Here is a 19,367-nt window from a genome sequence, read left to right as displayed (position 1 = left end):
CACTGTTAATTCCAGTGCCCTGGAGGTAGAGGCAGGTGGGTCTCTGAGTCTGAGGCCAGCCTGGCCTATAGAGCAAGTACCAGGGCAGCCAAAGCTACACAGAGAAGCCCAGTCTCAGAATACTAAACAATATAAAACAACAACAAAAAGTTTAACCAAGGGGGCCATCGAGATGATTTAGTAGGTAAAGGTGCTTGCCACCAAATCTGACAATCCAAGTTCTATCCTCAGTGTCCACTTGTTTGAAGGAGGGAACTGACTCCTGTGACCTCCACATGCTTGCCCTGGACACACACACACACACACACACACACACACACACACACACACACACACACATACAGAGAGAGAGAGAGAGAGAAACAGAGACAGAGAGAGACAGAGACATATACTACACATAGACATAAATAAACATGACTTAAAAATGCTAAACTTAAAAGCCATGAAAGTGCACCAGGGAGGCAGTTAGCGATGTTTTATTATATTTCTTGGCTCCTGTTGGAACTGAGATGAATCCAGAGGAAGCACTGAGGACTGGCAATGTGGGCTAGTCAGGTCAGCTGGGAGCAGCCAGGCATGTGGTGTGGTGTCTATTTTGCTAACTGTGTGCCTTTTCCCCCCTCCCTCATGAACCTACTGTTCAAGGTTCCTTTTATTATCCCGTATGTGGGACACATGAGAGTCTGATCCCTAGTTCCAGTGGCTAAGATGCTGGACATGGCTCCACGCACCAATATTATGTTTTGGGGTAGAAGCACTAAGTTCTTTTACTCGAGTAATTTTTTATTGAATTGTGCCTAGAGTGGAGTTTTCAGAGTTCTTCCGAGGGTCTACATGCAGGGCCTTTCCCGGACACATGACTTGCAGGCATAATCCTCCAAATACTCAGGCTTCTCTTGAAACTTCTAACACAGAAGCTCTAATGTGTACCAAAGTGCACTTTGCTGTGTTTTTCTTCTACAGATGGGCAGGCTGTTAGTGACCTTGGCTAACCCCAAAATAGCAAAGCACTTCTTCTTCGTTCTTTCTACCGAGTTTATCATCTAGAGTCACAGTCCTCTTAGGGTCTGTTTGGCTGCAACTTCTGTAGCGGTTCCTGTTGTTCAGCAGTCATAGTCGACAGAGGTTCGGGAGTCCCTCAAAAGCTCTCTCTCTGCCTTGAGTTGCATCTTGTTTAAAAAGCCGCTGGCTGTGTCTCTGCACGTCTGTCCTCTGTTCTGCCCACTGCTCTGTGTGCACGCACTGCATGTGGAAGGCTGGAGTTGAACATGTTCCCACATAGTTCCAGCCTCTACCTTTGATGTCTGCCTTCTTTCACATACGTGTTGGAGTTTGTTGATCAGCTTTTTACAAAACTTCCTGCTGAGCCTTGCACGGGGATCATGCTAAGGCAAAGGTGGACCTGATTCTTCCTGCCCACAATCATGGTGTTTTTCTTTGCTTATTTGTACCTGGCTAGGCTTGTTCCCTGATGTTGCACCGTTTGGTGTTATGATGAACTGCACTGCTGTGTACGGTGTCTTGTGCTGTACACCAAAGCTTGAAGTAAATCTGTTGAGTTAGTTGATCTCATCGCATCACAGTGAAGTCTTTTATTGCATTGTAGCTCAGTTTCTAGACAGACACTGCTCTTCCAAGACAGTATTTTAGGTTGTACATTTTTTCATGTTGAATCTGGAGTTTCTTGGCTTAACCTTTGAAACTTTGTAAGAAAATGCAATACAGATGATTTTATTACCACAGCTTTTTGTTATTCTGCACAACACGATTATGGCAAGTGTTCACTGTCTGCCCTTTGGATAATTTTATTTTTATTCTTGGGCCATTGAGTTTCTGGCGTCTCCTGTCTGAGTGCTGCAAGCTTGCGGTGTCTCCCACTGCTGACTTGCTCCTATTTCACTGTCCTCCGGTCTTTACACCATGAGTGCTACTTAAGCTACCCTTCCTTTTAAAAATAGTGTTGATTATTATTATTATTATTATTATTATTATTATTATTATTATTATTATTATTTTGGTTTTTCAAGACAGGGTTTCTCTGTAGCTTTGGAGGCTGTCCTGGAACTCACTCTGTAGACCAGGCTGGTCTCAAACTGGCAGAGATCTGCCTGCTCTGTCTCCCAAGTGCTGGGATTAAAGGTGTGTGCCACCACCATAGAATTATTTGTTTATTTGTGTGTGTGGGGGGGTGTGGGTGTGGGTGTGGGGTGTGTGTGGGTGCACCTGTGGAAGTCACTTCTTTCCTACCCATAGATCCTGAGGATCAAACTCAGGTGATCAGCTTGGTGGCAAGCTCCTTTACTCACTGAGCCATCTTACTGGCCCAAAGTCTCTCCCTTTCTATGTTTAAAGCTGAAACATACACAAGTGCCAGAGAAACACAACCTGGGTTTTGTGAGCTTGTTCACCTGAGTGAAGCAGGTGCAACACACTTGCAGGGTTTCTGGGTAATTCACGTGATCCAGTCATGATACTGGCATAAAGAAATTTGTTCTGAGGCACTAGGTGAGGTGGCAGAGCAGAGCATTGGGCACATCCTGGCTCAGTGGTCCCTGAAGGGCTGGAGAGAAGCGTGGCAGGTGGAAGCAGCCACCTGAAGGCTTTTCAGAGAAGCCTTGGAGCATGTGATCTTGATCGGCCTTGTGACTGCTCTCTCCCTGCTCAGCATCAGGTTAATTGCCGTGGATCTTAGACGTGCACTCCAGGTAAATTATATTAGCGTTTCCATCCTTTCATGTTTGCTCGAGGATGTAACGTACTCAGCTTTTTTTTAATTTTTTTTATTTTTCTGTAGTGCCAAACTCAACAATCTTAAGTGCTTAGGAAATTGCTAATTACAAAAGGGATGCATATTTGAAAGTCATACTGATAGCATTTTGTTTCTATTATTGGCCACATAAAAATTTTAATTGTTAAAGGCAAGAGTCTGGCTATCTCTCCAGCATAATATAATAGCTCCTCCAGGAAATTATATAACTGTAAATTATATTTTTTATTTTACCCCTGACACTGTTTTGTTGTTGTTTTATTTTTAAGACATTGTCTCACCTTGTAGCCTAGACCAGTCTAGAATCCACTATATAGCCTAGGATGGTCTAGAATTTTAGCAGTTCTCCTGCCTTAGCTTCCTGGGTGCTGGATTGTAAGTGGGCACCACTTGACTGTACATAGTCTTTTTAAAAATATAGATTTGTATTTTCTGTCATTTTTTAAAAATTTATTTATTAGTTCTAGTTAGGGAACAAGCCTGTTTCACATTTAAGTCCCTTCTCCCTCTCCCTCCCCTCACCCCCATCCCTCCCCCCCACCCCCAGCCTACCCCCACCCCATCCACCCACCACTCCCCAGGCAGGGTAGGGCCCTCAACAGGGGCTCTGCAAAGTCCACCAAATCTTCCTGTGCTGGGCCTGGGCCCTTCCCCATGTGTCCAGGGCCAGAGTGTAACCCTTCACATGGGATGGGCTCTCAAAGTCCCTTCTTGCACCAGGGAAAAATACTAATCCACCACCAGAGGCTCCCTGGAGTGCAGAGGCCTCCTTATTGACATCCATGTTCAGGGGTCTGGATCAGTCTTGTACTGGCCTCCCCGACAGCATCTGGGGTCAATGTGCTCTCCCTTGTTCAGGCCAACTGTTCCTGTGGGTTTCTCCAACCTGGTACAGACCCCTTCGCTCTTCATTCCTCCCTCTCTTCAACTAAATTCCCGATTTCAGCTCAGTGTATATCTGTGGATGTCTGTCTCTGTTTCCATCAGCCACTGAATGAGGGCTCTCGGTCGGCAGAAAGGCGTATTTTCTGTCATTTTAAGTGTCCTCAGTCCCCAAAACAGATTAGGAAGTCTCATTCTAGAAGCCCCCCGAGCTCTTTGTCTCCTTCACTTTCTTCTTATTCTTTTGTGTGTTTATTTTTCTTTGTGTGTATATGTGTGAGTGAGTTCGAGAGAGTGTGAGTGTGTGAGTGTGTATATGTGTGAGTGTGTATGTATGTGACAGTGTGAGTGTGAGAATGTGGTGAGTGTGTATGTGTATATTGCAAGTATGTGGGTGAATATGTGAGTGTGTGTGTGTGTGTGTGTGTGTGTGTGTGTGTGTGTTTGGTGTGTATGCGTGTCCTTTGGTGAATCAGGTATCCCATGCCCCTCCAAACATGAATAAGTTTGTGTGTCTTAAGAACAGGCCTCCTCTCTGAACTGCCCATGGTACACTGCCAGGTAACTCATGGCTGAGGTGCTGCACAGCCCACATCCACCAGGGAACTGACCACTGAAGTGCTCACAGTCCACACCCACACTGCAGTGGTCCTTAGCATCCTCCTTTGCCTGTCCCCATTGCCATCCTTTCTCCAGATGGCCCCTCAGCTTTCCCTGAGTTTCCTGGCACTCCCAGTTTGGAGGTGCACCAGATGACCACTCTGTGAATAAGCCATGACTTAGTTGTCAGTTACAGCTCTGTGAACACACATGTGTGCACAGTGTTCTCGGCCACCCACTGTGGCTTACAGTCAATCGTCTGCCTCAGGGGGGTGTCTGCCAGCCTTGCCTGCCTTGGGTGCCTCTCCTATAGTGCCTAGGTACTTAGTACAACTGAAAACACAGTAACTGTTTTACCATGAGGGCATAAGACCTGGGGTAATGGCTAATATTAATATTCTTGATTCTATCCTGCAAGTTACACCCCACGAGGTACTTAGAGTTAACAGTGCTCACGTGCTAAGGGGAAGTTGGTCCACCTGAGGAGAGGATAGAGAAGGGAAGAAAGTAGGGACATTGGCTTAGTGTCCACACAGACTCATCCTAAAACATGGAGGAAGTCTCCATACAGCTTATCATTTCTGAGCCCGGCTACTTGGATCTGGCTGATAGTTACAGCTGCCTTCCATCCCTCCACCCCTTCTGCTGCCCTAAGCCCCTGCAGGGGTCTTTACCTGTGTGGCGGCAACCCACACCTTCACTCTTGAAGGGCCTGGACTCTGAGCCGTCCATTCTGAGTTGGGCTGTGGTTCCCATCATGGCCATAGTCATTGGTGCTTAGAGGGAGTTCTCCTTCCTTCATGGCACATACGTCCTTTCTCACCCTCCTGGTGGGTCCCCATCCAAGTGCATTTGCTCTTCAGTCACTCACTTGGTATCAGGGTCCCTTCTGTGCCTATGGATTTGGAAGTGGGAGGAGCTGTGGCATTACCGGCCCTCCCTAGCAATGGGGGGGGGGTCCAAACTGAGCACCTGGCTATCTTAGTGGTTAGGAAGGGGAGATTCAGAGTACATAATGAACATTGAAAGAATGGCAGACACCTGGGGTCCCTTCTATGTATCTGTTCAACTTTCATGCCCAGACATTTGCCCACTCTTTTATTGGAGTGTTTCTATTTTAAAACTCTGGGAGCTGGAGAGGTGGCTCAATGGTTAGGTATAACAAGTCCGTAAGGTTAAGATATCTTGATTTAGATAAACACCAGCCAAACGCAAGCCAGAGCGTGCCAGGGGCAGCAAGACAGGCAGGCCAGAGAGAAGGGCTCCCATGTGCCTTGCAGTCCCTTAAAAACCTATTAAGAGTCATCCTGACCTCACCTTGACCACGCCCTGAAAGGCGTGGTCAGGCACCTGTAGCCAGCCCTTAGGAGGCGTGGTTACGGTGTCTCCCTACAGTTAGGAGTACTTACTGCTCTTCCAGGGGCTAGGGAGGTTCAGATACCAGAATTCAACCCTGAATGTTCACATCCACCTCACATCTAGCAGCAGGGGCTCTAGTACCCTCTTCTGTCTTTGCAGGCAGACACCTTTACTGGCTGGGCCATCTTCATAGCCCCCAACCTTCTGGAGTCTTTGAGTCCACCATCTCTACCCTCAATGTGCTTGGCTTGTTCAGGCTCCACAGTGAGGCTTCTGCTAAGTGTCAGGGTTCTGAAGGACAGGAGGCTTGAAGCTCAGAAACAAACTGGAGAGGCAGGCGGGCGGGTGGGCAGGCATCTCTCGGGAGGCCTATGGGGGAAGCTATGGAAAGGGATAAGCTCTCCTGGACCAGGGGGTGCTCTGCGCAGTGGCAGGAGATAAGCTTGCTTTGCAGGCTTGAGGATCTCAGGTTGGATGCCCAACACCAATCTGAAAACCCAGATGTGTCTATGCTCACCTCTACCTCCAGCTCAGGGGGCACAGAGATAGAAAGATTCCAGAGCTCACCAGGAGACACCTGACATTGAAGTCTAGCCTGCACAGGTGCACACACTTACCTGCACACTCTCCTTTGAGCACTCTTGCACAGACAGGGACATGCACCCTTATATGGAGTCTAGTGTTGTTTCTCATTCAGGGCAGACCTCAGAGCAAAGATGGCTCTTGGGGCAACTTTGGAGGGAATTAAGAGTCTCAAAATTGTTTATGTGTGGGGCCCGGAGCTGGGGTGTTCCAGGCATAAGACATGGCTGACTTCAAGGTGGACCAGCGTCCTGAGTAAAGAGTCCCTTTAGAGTCAGTAGCTTGTTGTGGCCCATGTGATTGCTAGGATGTGAGGCAGTGAGTGAGGATTGAGGGAAGGGCCATGTAAGCTCCACTAGCCCCAGGCATCTGGCCCTGTTTCCACAGGTGTCTGTGGTGGTCACATGAACCCTCTGGGCTCTGGCTCTGTCCTCTTGGACTGTTAATTCGCTGTAGTGACCTGCGGCCTCAGGTGGTGGTGACAATGTGTATTATAAGCAGAGGGAAAAAAAATGCCAAGCCAGATGTGTTTGGTATAGTCACCTGGGGTCCATCCCTCCAAGGTGTCCTTGGCCTTTTCAATTTCTCATTTTTCTTCTGAAGTAGGGGAGGGAGATGCTGAGTTATTTCAAAGAAACCCTGCAGGATAAAATTTTCTTGTTTCCCCAGCTGATTTTTCCCCCCGTCTTTACCTTTAGGCTTCCTGCTATTCAAAGACTTCTGTTTGAATGAAATCGATGAAGCAGTGCCGCAGGTGAAGTTTTATGAAGAGGTAAGACTCAGCCCTCTCGAACAATTTCCTCCCAATGTGTGTTTGGCTTAACGTTGGGAAAATATTAAGGATCATAAACACCTTATGTAATTCAGAAGCTTATTAAATAACTTGGTGGTGGCAGATGGCATTAGCAGAGCTGGCCACGCCCACAAGCCAGGGCTGATGTAATATAGCTCAGGCTCTAGAGTAGTGGTTCTTAACCTGTGGGTCATGACCTTTCTGGGGGGTCCAATGAGTCTTTCATGGGGTCACATATCAGGTATCTGGCATATCAGATACTTGCATTATGATTCCTAATGGCAGCAAAGTTACAGTTAGGAAGTAGCAACGAAAATAATTTTATGGTTGGGGTTCACCATGACTTGAGGAACTGCATTAAGGGTTGTAACATCAGTAAGGTTAAGAACCACTGATCTAGAGGCATTGGAGCACAAGCGAGGAAGAGTGCAGCTGACTAGAGGCTCCAGAGTCGTTTGGAGGTCATAGGTGGCACCTGGCTTTTGGCTTTTGACTTTGGTTGTGTTCATGAAAGCTGAGTGAGGCTGGAGGTTGCTGGGTTTGAAAGAGAACCTAAAACCTGAAGTTTCTTGGCCCTCATGGGGGACTAGAGTGGAGACTCTGTGGGGCCTGGGGCTCCAGACATACATCTATCTGCTTTCCCCAAGACACTGGGTGAAATTTGAGATTGGAGGGGCCTGAAAAGTTAGTGTAGAAGTTTTTGGAAGGTACATTGAACTCTAACTTAGCCTTATGAGGGTTAGAGAATGCAGACCTCCTGGGAGCCAAATGTGTAAGCGAGGGACACCCTGGTGGAGTGATCTGTCCACTGCTAATGTACAGCCACTCTTTTGGGGTGAACTGGGTAGTTGGGAATTCAGGCTCTCCACTGGCTAGAGAGATGATGCTTCAGTGGGAGACAGAGAGAATGGAGAGGTTTCAGGGTCTCAACTGAAACCACATGAGCTGGGAAGGATTCTGTCCCTCAAGACACGTGCCAAACATTGAAGCCAAGGAGCGTGGGGTGTCACCAGGCTAGGCTGAGAACTCCTTGTTCTCTAGAAAAAAAAAAAAAACAAAAAACAACCTGTCCTTGAACTCCATGGAAGGCCATATTCAGGAAGGGATCAGGTCAGAGGTGGACTAGGCGCCATGGAAGTGGTAGCCCAGCTCCAGTTCAACTCCCTGTGCTATGAGGTGCCCAGCCTCCTCCATCTGCCCAGCAGGACACAGGGAGAGCCTGTCCTCGATGGATGCAGGAAGCAAGGTGACAGGACACAAAGACAAGATAGATAGATGCACTGATGAGTCAAATAGTGAAGTGATTGGCAAGTACTTTAAATAACTGCTAGTAGAAGCCAGGGAAGGGTAGAAAGGGGTTGTTGGTAAAGGCCTCTGATTCCACAGAAGGCAGAGGTGATAGGGTCCCAAGTCCGTCCTGCCCCTTCCCACCATGACCTCCAGGTGCTGTGAGATGTGAGACAAGTCACATGACCATCTCTGGCCTGTAAGATGCCAAGCTCCCTGCACTCAAGGGACTCACATCATGGGAACTTAATCCTGAGGTTCAGCGAGCTGGGTGGTCATTCCTCCCCAGTTCTCGGGACACCCGTCATGACATAGACAATCTTAGAAGAGAGAATGTAACAGCAGAGGGTCAGTTCCTAAGATTTTTTTTTTTTGCCCTCACTTACTCAGCCATATTCATTGAACACCAGGCTCACACCTGTGCAATGAACAAAAGGCAGAGTCCTGTCTGTCTCTGAGCTTTCCTCTGGTAGAGAAAGCCAACAGCTAACTGGTGAAGTGTCCCCAGGCATAAGAACTGCTCCAGTGACTCAGACAGACTCAGTGTGGTTGGTGCACTGTGGGTTGGTGGCCACTCTACATGGATGAGTTCAAGGTCATCTCAGCAAGGTGGCATTCAAACAGCCTCTCTGCCAACCTTTCCCAGAATTCTTCTTGTCTCCTAGCCCCGTCTATTTTCCTGCCTCTATCAGTCAAATCTCATGACGAATCCCCCCAGACTAATTTCTCCTTGATGATGATGGAACTCTGGTAGAATGTGAACAAGCTCCATCTCAGAGCTGAACAAGCTCCACCTCAGAGCTGAAGCATAGCCAGATCAGACTGTTGGAGAGAACTGGCCAGGCAGATGGTCCCTGACTTCTGTGCTGCTAACTGTGGCCACAGTCATTTTTGTTTCCATATTAAAAGGCTCAGGGTCAACACAGAGGGAAATCCATTGTGTTTCTAGCGGGCCTAACTTGTTGCAATCTTGTTATCCCCTCATGTGAAGTCATCATTTTTAGGGGAATCACTGCTTTGGTGATTTGTCTTATCTCTCATGGGGAAGGGTTGGTTCTAGGGTCAGTCTGGGTCAGTCATAGTTCTAGGAGGTTAAGCTAATGTTGACAACTTCTGGAAATATAGATAAAAGAATACGAGAAATTGGATAATGAAGAGGACCGGCTGCGGCGGAGTCGACAGATGTACGATGCCTACATCATGAGGGAGCTCCTGTCCTGTACACATGTGAGTATCCCACCCCTTTCCCAGACAGCACCATGTGGGGGTCACACTGCCTGCGTTTTCAGAAGGGAGCACAGCTGTATGGCTGCAATCCTGGGATGGGATCTGGGTCTTCTTTTCTGACTCAGTGTCTCCTGATACACCATACACTTGCTTTATTCCCTGAAGCCAATGCTGGCACTGCTAGAAGCTAATGCTATGAGAGGGCTCATTTGGATCATGAAGAAAAGTATCTATTCTAGGCTTGATGAAGGAAATGAGGATTTATTCTCATTCTTAGCCTCATTATTTATAGGGTCTCTATGTTGCCCAGGTTGAACTTGAACTCCCAATCCCTTTACCTCATCGTCCTATGTACTACAAGCATATACTGTCACACCTAGATGCTGCTGCTGCTGCTGCTGGTGTGATGATGATGGTGTGATCATGTGATGATGATGATGATGTAATGATGATGATGTAATGATGATGATATAATGATGATGATGTGATGATGATGTGATGATGATGCAATGGATGATGATGTGATGATGACGATGTGATGATGATGATGTGATGATGAGGATGATGAGGAGGATGATGAGGATAATGATGTGACGTTGATGATGTGATGATGATGTGGTGATGATGATGATGTAATGATGATGTGACGTTGATGATGTGATGATTAGTGTTGCTGTATTGTTTGAGGATCTAGAATTGAACCCAGGGCTTTATGCTTGATAGGCAAATACCACTGGGCCATCTCCCTAGCCTTGCTCTATTAGTTTTAATTGAGCTGTACTTTAATAATTAGGTGAATCAGAATTCGATTAATATAAATCATCAATGCTGTCTTGGGATTAATAAGGACTATAATTATTATGTTAATTTTATTCATGAACACTTAAGTCAATTTTATTCATGAATAGTTAAGTGATGGGTGAAATTACTGTCTTCCTTAGAAGTCAGATAAACAATCTAATTGGGAAAAACTGGATTTTTCAGGAACTGACTTCCCAGATGTAAGTGGTCTAATTATCAAGGTAGAAGTTGCCACTTGGAGGATGCCTCTGTACCAGCAGGCCATTTTATAAAGGACATACAGTCTTCACCTACTCCATCCAGGGTCAAGGCCACTAGCCACACAGCCTATTTGAGCTTATTTAAAGTTAGATGAAGTTACTTCGGAGCTCCCTGTGAGCCTTTTCTGTAGTATCCTGGAGCTTTGTGTGGCCATAGGATATGTGACAACCCAAAGGCACAGCATTGTACTGTGGCGGGAAGGCTGACCGGATGGATGGCCCCATCGTGCCTTTAGCACTACAGTTCTCAATGGTGTGTGGGTGGCCTTGCACAAGCTGGCCCCTCTCAGAGCTTCTATTGCTTCACTGTGCTATATAGAGGGAACTGGATCTGGGCAGAAGCTCACTGCTTTGTACCCTGGTGGCTTGGCTGTGCCCTAGATCATGCATGTGCTTCTTGGAGCCTCTGTGTGTGAACTTGGCTTTCCTCAACTGAGCTTTGGCAGAGTTGGTTTTATTCAAAGGGCCTGTGGTGAGATTGAGATTTATGCTCAAGAGTTAGAAGCGGTGCTCTGAGAACCTTCGACACACCATGAGTGGCATGCCGCTTGGCTGCCTCTATCCTGAACACTGCAGAGATTTAAATGACATGACTCAGAAAGCTGGCCTCTCCACTGACAGCCCCGAGTGTGTGTGTTTTCTGCTGCTTAGGGTGAACGGCTTCTCCCCAAAAGCCTTTTCTAGTATAGATTTTCTGTGGAGGTGGCTGTGATAGTGAGGGCATACTTTTCATGTTTCTATGAATTATGAGTAGATTAGGAATCCCATTAATCAGTGATAAACAATTTGAATAAAGCAGACTTCATTGAAAGGTTTTTGCAGTTTGTAACCCACATGGAAGTTCTGTTCTGTTTGCTCCAGTTGCCCTCTGCTGGGGCAGCAGTGAGACCTCCTGGACCCAGAGCCATTGGCCACTGTGGCCTCGCTCGTCAGCTTGTGTAGAATTCCTTCTTGCATGTTCCTGCATCCATTTCCTCTGACACAACAGACAGCTTACCTCTATAGAACTGTCAACAAGGGAGGAAGAGGTTATATAGTCAGGCAGTGGTGGGATTCCTTATACTCTGTTGCCATGGGAACCTTGACTACTGAGGGTTCTATTCTGGGCACCTAAAGAAGGACTCTGGATACCCAGAAGACACTATGGACTTGGAGTGTCTGCAGAGAGCCCACAGGTTACTCTTACAGGATCACTGTTTCAAGCCATCTGTTGTAATGTGTGATCTATAGATATTTCACATCCTTATTAAAAACATGTTGTCTCTCTTCCTTCCTTCCTTTTTTAAAAAGACATTCTCAAAGCAAGCTGTGGAACATGTTCAGAGCCATCTCTCCAAGAAACAGGTGACAGCCACTCTTTTCCAGGTAAGATGAGATGGCTTCCAAACAAATGGCCCTGACCTGTCTCCTAGTCAGACCTGATCATGTCTTCTCAGCTAGCAGAATTGATGCCGTGTGGCAGTCTGCTCAGAATATGCACTGACAGGCTCCACAGATGTTTCTGGAAAGGGCCCGCTGCGGCATTCTTGTAACTATATGTTCTGGAAATCCACTGAGCTAACACAGAGTCGAGCCTTCCTCCTGCTTGGCATTTGGTGTCTATGATGAGTGTGGTGATATGGCTTTTGGTGATTATCCACTGGATTAGGTGCGATTTATGCTTGAGAGCTAGAAGTGATGCTCTAAGAACCTTCAGGGTCCCCTGTCACTTGACTGTTTCTATCCTGAACACTACAAAGATTTAATGAAAGACTTGGAAAGCTGGCTTCTCTGCCAACAGGTCTGTGTGTTTTTGCTGCTCCCCCAAGAGCCTTTTCAGTGTGCGTTTTCTGGAGAGGTGGCAGTAGTCATGAGGGCCGTCAGAGGCTCAGATAGGTAGCATATGTTCATGTTTCCATGAATTACAAGAAATGAAGCAAAACCACATGAATCTGTTTTCAAAAGTGAAATGAACCAATTCCTCCTCTATTGGATTACCAGGTTATTTACAGAGTGAGATACACTGGTGAAGCCCAGGCTAGCCCTTGGTTCCTCCACCTCCCCAGGGCCATTACAGGTGCATGTGACTGTGCCACACTGGTTTTAGACTGGATGTCTTGTAACATTACAAACTTCTGCAAAATAAAACAAATGATTCTCAGATTCAGCGCACCTGTCTAGTGGCATGTCAGATATTGCTTTCCCCTTCAAGTTAGGTGGACCTGTCTGCACAGTCCAGAATGTTCCCAGAGTTAGGGTCAGAGCCCATGTTGCTAGCAACCCTGACAAGCTAGGGTTGACTGCAGGTCATTAATAAGAAATAGACACGAGTCAAATTCACAGTGAAGCACAGAGGAAGGAAATTTCTGAAGCATGGCCACACTGGGGAGAAGGACAAAGAGATCCACCCTACTCCGTACGTCTGTCACCTGGGTCCTGACTTGAGGATATGGTTTAGGTAGAGGTCTCTATATGCATAGCTGAGCAGACCTGGCCACACTCAGGTGTGGTCCTATCCATCACTCTTGTCCAGGCTGTAGTGTCATCGTCATCCCGCAAGGTGTTCTGATGAGTTCTCAGAACCATGCAGTGTACCCTTCTCTGGCTGGCACCATGCTTCAGCCATTTCCTCCCTTGGGCATGAGATTCCTGGGGAAATTCTGGTTTTCTCATGACTGACAAAGGGGGACACAAGTATCTTTTAAATTACAGAAAGGCTCCATGCTTCAGCTCCGAGCAGCCACAGCTTCTGAACCCATCTTGCTCATCAGTGAGAGGGCATTGGCCCTCAGAGGCACTTTGGAGATTTGGTGGAGTGGGTACACACAGGATGCTTTTCAAGGGGCCTGCTGTTCTCACTGTTCCTCAGATGAAAGCTGTGACTAATCTTACTGTCAGTGTGGTACTAATGTCTGCATTACCCTCTCCATGTATTTGTAGTGTGCAAACTTTGGGTTTCAGCTGATTTGCACAGATAGCCCTTAGCCAGTGCGGCTAGCATTGCTGTACTGTACCATAAACTACATGGCATGTAGATAACCCTTAGCTAGTCACATCTGACATCGCTCAACTATATCGTATATTGCTTGTCATGTCACTTGAGGTTCCTAGGAGGGAGAGGAAATACAACATTAAGAAAGATTTATCTTTAAGAACCAACAGTGACTGCTTGCAATAAAGAGTTTTACTTAACTTTTAGCCAGCTGGCATACTGTGTCCAAGATTAGGAGTAGAGGCCCCTGCAGTCCGGCTTCCCTCTAGTCTGCCTCTTCTCATGGTGGGTGGCTTGAGAGTAGAGAGATGGGGAAGGCACACGACACCTCAGGATAGAAGGGTTTGTTGGGGCTCAAGTCCTTGGGGACACAGTTCTTGTGATAGGGAAGGTGTGGTGGCAGGAGTCTCCAGTGAGGAAGCTGCTGCTTCCTGGGATGCTGTCCCCCACATCAAGGTGGCTCTTCCTTCACAGACATGTCTCTGTGGTGATTCTAGACTCTGCCAGGCTGGCAATCAGTAGCCACCAGCATAGGTTTGATATGTTAAAATGTGGCCAGGTGGTGGTATCTGCCCGATTGATAGGAAGAATTTGGTGTTCGATAAAATGGAAAAGTAAACGGTGAACAAGCCCACCTGTTCCCTGTGGAGAAAGCCTATTCCAGGAACATGTCACCTGGCTATTGAGTTCCACCTGAGCTCCCTGATGCCGTGACACTGTCTGCTGCTGCAGAATCCCTCCTCCTGCTTTCTCTACATGTTTTGACAAATTTTCAGTGAAGGCACTGAAAAGGTTAAATTTCCCATCATCCAACTCATCAAGTGTTATCAAGATATTTTCCCAAAAGATCTAATGGACTCTGGTGAACTCTGAAGTATGGCCGTCTGCCAGCTTCTTGTTCTCAACTCGAGTGTGTGGAACAGAAATTGTGGCTATTTGTTCAGAACGAGGAAGCAGAACTGAGGTAGAAAGTTAGTTGATCCCATGTGTGAGGGACCTGGAGGTCTCTTTAGCTCTGAGTCTTAAAAAGGTATAACGTTAATTAATAACACAGCCAATTAGGACAATTAACTGTGGGTCTATCAGCTTCCAGTCTTTAAAATCTCAGTCTACATGGAAAAGGCTCATAGCAGTTTACAAAACATGCTGGGAAACTCACTCACAGGGCCCAGTGTCAAATCAAAATATGTGATTCCTCTCTTCTGAAATTAGAATTTCGCTGGGCAGTGGTGGCGCGTGCCCTTAATCCCAGCATTCGGGAGGCAGAGGCAGGAGGATCTCTGTGAGTTCGAGGCCAGCCTGACCTACAGAGTGAGTTCCAGGACAGGCTCCAAAGAGAAACTCTGTCTAAAAAACCCCAAATCAAGCAAGTGAACAAAACAGAAATTAGAATTTCAAGATGATGACAGAGGTTCACATAGCTAAGGGCTGGACCCTTTACACAGCTCATGAAGCCAACTCCTATCACTGAAGAAGTGTCCATAGCTCATGAAGAGCTGTCCCTGTTCCTGGCTGTGTGGAATGTAGGGGCAGCTGGTTGAGACAATAACCCTGGGATGAGCCTGTTCATGATGAGAGGGTCAGCAACAAGGCCAAGCATGGGGTAGTCAAGTCCCATGGGAGGCGTGGTTGCTGAACTTGTGCCCGAGTCTACTAGGAAGTGCCCTTTCTTTGATTAATTCCTACTTACGTGGTGTTGTTTCTTCTCCATCCTTTCTAGCCATACATAGATGAAATCTGTGAGAGCCTTCGAGGGGACATTTTCCAAAAATTCATGGAAAGGTATGCTGCCTGGAGTGTGCACAGGAGCCTCGAGTGTATGGATGTGTGGTGTTCTCCACTGTGTGCTGACCTTCTAACATACATTGCTTTATCCCTGCTCCAGGCCCTTAGTGGCCATGACTTATGGCTGGCCTTCTGCCATACTGCTTCCTTGACACTCCATGTTATAGCTCTGGGGTGTGTAGCTTGATATGCCCTGGTTCCTTGCTTTCTACTTGAGTATGGTCTAAAATTGAGACAGTTTAGGGAACTTCCATTTTACCAGGATCGCAGGGAGGTCTTTGCTGACACAGTGTGGTGTCTGTGTTTTATCTGGTTTTATATCCTGGGACCTTAAGACATACATGTCTCCCAAAGGAGGACAAACCTGGAAGGGATAGGCTGTGTGCTCACAGGCATCATTGGCACAATTAATGAATTTGTCTCCCTGGGTTTCCAAACCACACAGCAGTGTGCAATCTGATACTCTGGAGCTGGTCAGTGCCCCTTGAACTGTTTGTGCATGTGCCTCGATGTCAGTTCTCTGGGCTCCGAGCCCCTGAGAGGCTGTCCCCTGTGTGTGTTTACCTCTGCCAGTATGTGCTGTGATTCTACTAGAACCAATAGTTAATTTATCCCTGAGTGCACTCAGTATCTTGGGGAACTGGCATTCATTTATGTAACTGAAGGCCTCTGGTCCTGGTACTGGCAGAAACCTCTGGAAGGGCTCAGTGAAGCCAGGGAGGAGTGTGGGCTCAGAGCTGACCTTTGGCTTCATCCCAGGCCAACCCTGTTACATTAATTTCTCAAATCTGGCTCCCACCTCTTGAGTCCATCTTACTCTTGTGTGATGTGCCCAGTCTGTTCTTTACCTCAAGAGTAAGTGATCCCTTACCATGGGATGCTGAGGAAAATCACGGCATCATTGTGAGGTGTGGAGTTTGGGTTTGGAAAGCACGGCCCTTGAGCATCACCAGAGATGTACAGGCAGGTGGGTGGGTGGGTGCGTTCAGGGATCTCTATGGGATTTCCTGTGATCTCTGGCATCTGCCAGGAAGAGGGAGAAACCTCAGCAGTGTGGCTGTGACTCTGCTGCTTCCAGGGAGCGCCAAAGCTGGGGGGCAGGGAGTTCCCCGACTCAATGAACCACTTATACTGAGCAGCAGAGTAGGCTTAAGCGCTGACTGGAGCCACCTGAGCACCTCCCATATCCAGGTTCCACCTTCTTTACCCTCACCAGCTCGTGAGGTCCTTGGGCTCTGGCTGCCCAAGGCTCCTGATCACTAGAGATTTGCACTCTGCCCAGGTGTTAATGAGGAACCATGCCCGTGTAACCCTGCAGTGGCAGATAATCTGACACACACCCAGGGGATGTCTGTGCCCCCTGAAGAGGAACTTGTCACAGCAAGTTCATGCTTAGCAAGCAAAGGGTACTGGCTATTACTCCTCCTGAGCTGGCCAGAACTCTAAGGCTTATGGGCTGGTGGTAAATGTTTCAGATTCTGTCAAACCCAGACTCAGAGAGAGAAGAGTAGGTTTGAGCCATGAGAGGAGGAGAGTCCCAAAGGCTGTTGCTTCTGCACAAACCAATGCACTTCTGAACCGGGATTTTAAACTTAGCCTCATAGAGGTGAGGCATTAGGAGGGCTTCGAGAGACTCTCCAAAGTCCATTTTAGGGTCATGGAGAAAGTCTCGGTGTGTTTTCAAAGACCACAGGGATTTGGGTGGTTGGCATCAGAAACCTTCTATTCAGGGACTGTGCATTGATCCCTGGGGGCTGTGGCAGTTGGCATCCTAAGCTTTTCCTTGGGATGCTGGTACCCGTGGCTCCACAAGAACCCCGTTTTCCCTTCCTCCTTCCCACTTCATTCCTCAAAGGACCTTGAATTCTGTGTTTTTATGAGGAATCAAAATCAACCTTCTGGTTCTCATGACCCCTCCCTTCCTGTCTCTCTCCTTCCTTCCTGCCTGCCTGCCTTCCTGCCTGCCTTCCTTCTTTCTCTTCTTTCTCTTCTTTCTTTCTTTCTTTCTTTCTTTCTTTCTTTCTTTCTTTCTTTCTTTCTTTCTTTTCTATCCTTCCTTTCTCTAGCTCTAAGGACCAAATCCAGCGCCCTATACCCCTTAAATAGACACACTACACACAAGCTACACTGCCTCAAGCCCACACCCTGCATTTCTTCTGAACCTCTTAGAACAACAGCACATAAAATCCTGCTCATTCATGAATGAACAAACATAATAATGCCTGAATTAAGAAGACAGAGGGTAGATATTTTTCTACTGCATGAATGAAGACAGAACTTGGCCAGCAGTGGGGAAGGTACCTAGAGTGCCAGTGTCAGCGGCTCTCTGCTTTACCCCATGGTCTTTGAGAAGCTCCGGAGCCTGTTGTCTGGTCCACCTGCTCACCCATGTATGACGTTTGCCCAGTACCATTTGCTGGCTTTGGTCTTGCAGCCGTAAAGTGGGGTCGGAATGCCCTGGTTCACAGGGCTTTTGAAAGGGGTCAATGAGCCGTGTGGATTGGGCATGCGGTAAACACGGCTCTGTTTGGTGCTCTTAGAATGTTTGTGAACATTGGTTGTCCTTTTTTTTTTTTTTTTTTTTGGATGTTTAGAGCAGAAGATCTAAGATAGTGGAACCATTTTTAACTACCAAACCTTCCAAGTGAGACTCCTCCAAATTGAAATGCCCTTCCTGTACAAAAGAAGCCAGTTCTCAGAGGCCTTGTGTGGAAGGAAAGGCATAGAAAATCATCATCCATACACTATTAAGTCAGATTATACATGTGGCATATGACAGCTGAGGAGAGATGCTGAGTCTTTCATTTAAACAGGAAAATGAAGCCGTGAACGCTGGGTGGAAAAAATGTTTTAATATAGGTTTTGAGGTTGTATGTCATCACTCTGCCCCCCTAACTCCTGTGTTTCCAAGTTCACGGTCTCATCTATAATTGCTATTGCTACAGACATATATGTGCATGTATACATATATTCATGCAAATAAATAACCTGAGTCCACCCAGTTTTGCTCACATGTACATGTGTGCAGGGCTGACCACTTGGGATTAGACAAGCTATGTGGGCGCTCATCCTTGGGGAAAATTGATTTTCCTTTAGCAATGGGGACCATGTGAGGTGTCTCCTGTCTTTGTTGGCAGGTCAGTTGGTATTGTCACTATGCTGGTCTTGTTTGGGCAATCATATTTCTGAGAATTTATGGTAGCAGCTTCCCTGTTGTAAGTCCTGATTCTCTGGCTCCTACAATCTTTCTGCCCCTCTTTCAAGGTTTTCCCTGAGCAGCAGGTTCAGGGATTGTGTGGGGGGCACGTCAGGTGGTTGTTTGAGAATGTTTTCCTTGTATGAGAGGCAACACAGGAGTTCAATTCCAGCCCATCCCATAAGGCTCTTTGAGAATGCCATTAAGTGTTTATTTAACCCTTTAGTAATTGCTTATATTCCCTTTTAGCGATAAATTCACCAGATTTTGTCAGTGGAAGAATGTGGAGTTAAATATCCATGTGAGTACCATCCTTCTCTGTTTCCCTTTTTCCCTCTTTTAAGTAAAAAAATTTCCTCTGCCCTAGTGTCATGAGAAAATGCTTTGTTCTGGAACGTTCTCCCCAAGGGTTCTCAGCACAGCTGTCCTTGTATAGCTCTGTGGATTGAAAGGCGGGCTCCCATGCTCACTGACAAGCACTGGGGACCTTAACTTTCTTTTCTCATGTTTGTGCGAGAGTGAGCTTATATGCGTAAGAAGGGCTATTTTAAGCTGGAATTGATCGACCCCCCCAAAAAACAACAGTGACAACATAAGCCTTTCACTTAATATAACGTCTATGCAGCCTGGGTTCTGGCCACATTGTGATGTTTCTCTTCCACTGTCTTACTGTAGGATATACTAAAAGGAGCAGAATATTTTAGCTACAATAAAGTTTCAAGGTTGTTTTATTTCTTCTTCCTTATTTTGAAATTGGTAGAGGTAGGGGTGGGGTATTTAACTCAACAGTAGAACACTAATAAGTGCAAAAGTTCAGACCCCAGCATGACGGGCAAATCTCTCTCTTTTTCTCTCTC

The 19,367-nt window shown here is 46.8% G+C and overlaps 1 protein-coding gene across 1 annotated transcript in view; it reads left to right on the top strand.

Moving 5' to 3' along the window:
* LOC100761290 (beta-adrenergic receptor kinase 2) overlaps positions 1 to 19,367 on the top strand; it is an 89,246-nt gene that overhangs the window by 36,798 nt on the left and 33,081 nt on the right. Inside the window, exons 3-7 of the mRNA XM_027415948.2 lie at positions 6,889 to 6,962; positions 9,396 to 9,497; positions 11,849 to 11,923; positions 15,250 to 15,311; positions 18,760 to 18,811. Coding sequence (XP_027271749.1) covers positions 6,889 to 6,962; positions 9,396 to 9,497; positions 11,849 to 11,923; positions 15,250 to 15,311; positions 18,760 to 18,811 — 365 coding nt within the window. The remainder of the gene's footprint in view (positions 1 to 6,888; positions 6,963 to 9,395; positions 9,498 to 11,848; positions 11,924 to 15,249; positions 15,312 to 18,759; positions 18,812 to 19,367) is intronic.

Source organism: Cricetulus griseus, chromosome 4 (genome assembly GCF_003668045.3).
Source record: "Cricetulus griseus strain 17A/GY chromosome 4, alternate assembly CriGri-PICRH-1.0, whole genome shotgun sequence".
In the NCBI taxonomy this organism is placed as follows: Eukaryota; Metazoa; Chordata; class Mammalia; order Rodentia; family Cricetidae; genus Cricetulus; species Cricetulus griseus.
This window is presented reverse-complemented; position numbering and strand designations above follow the sequence as displayed.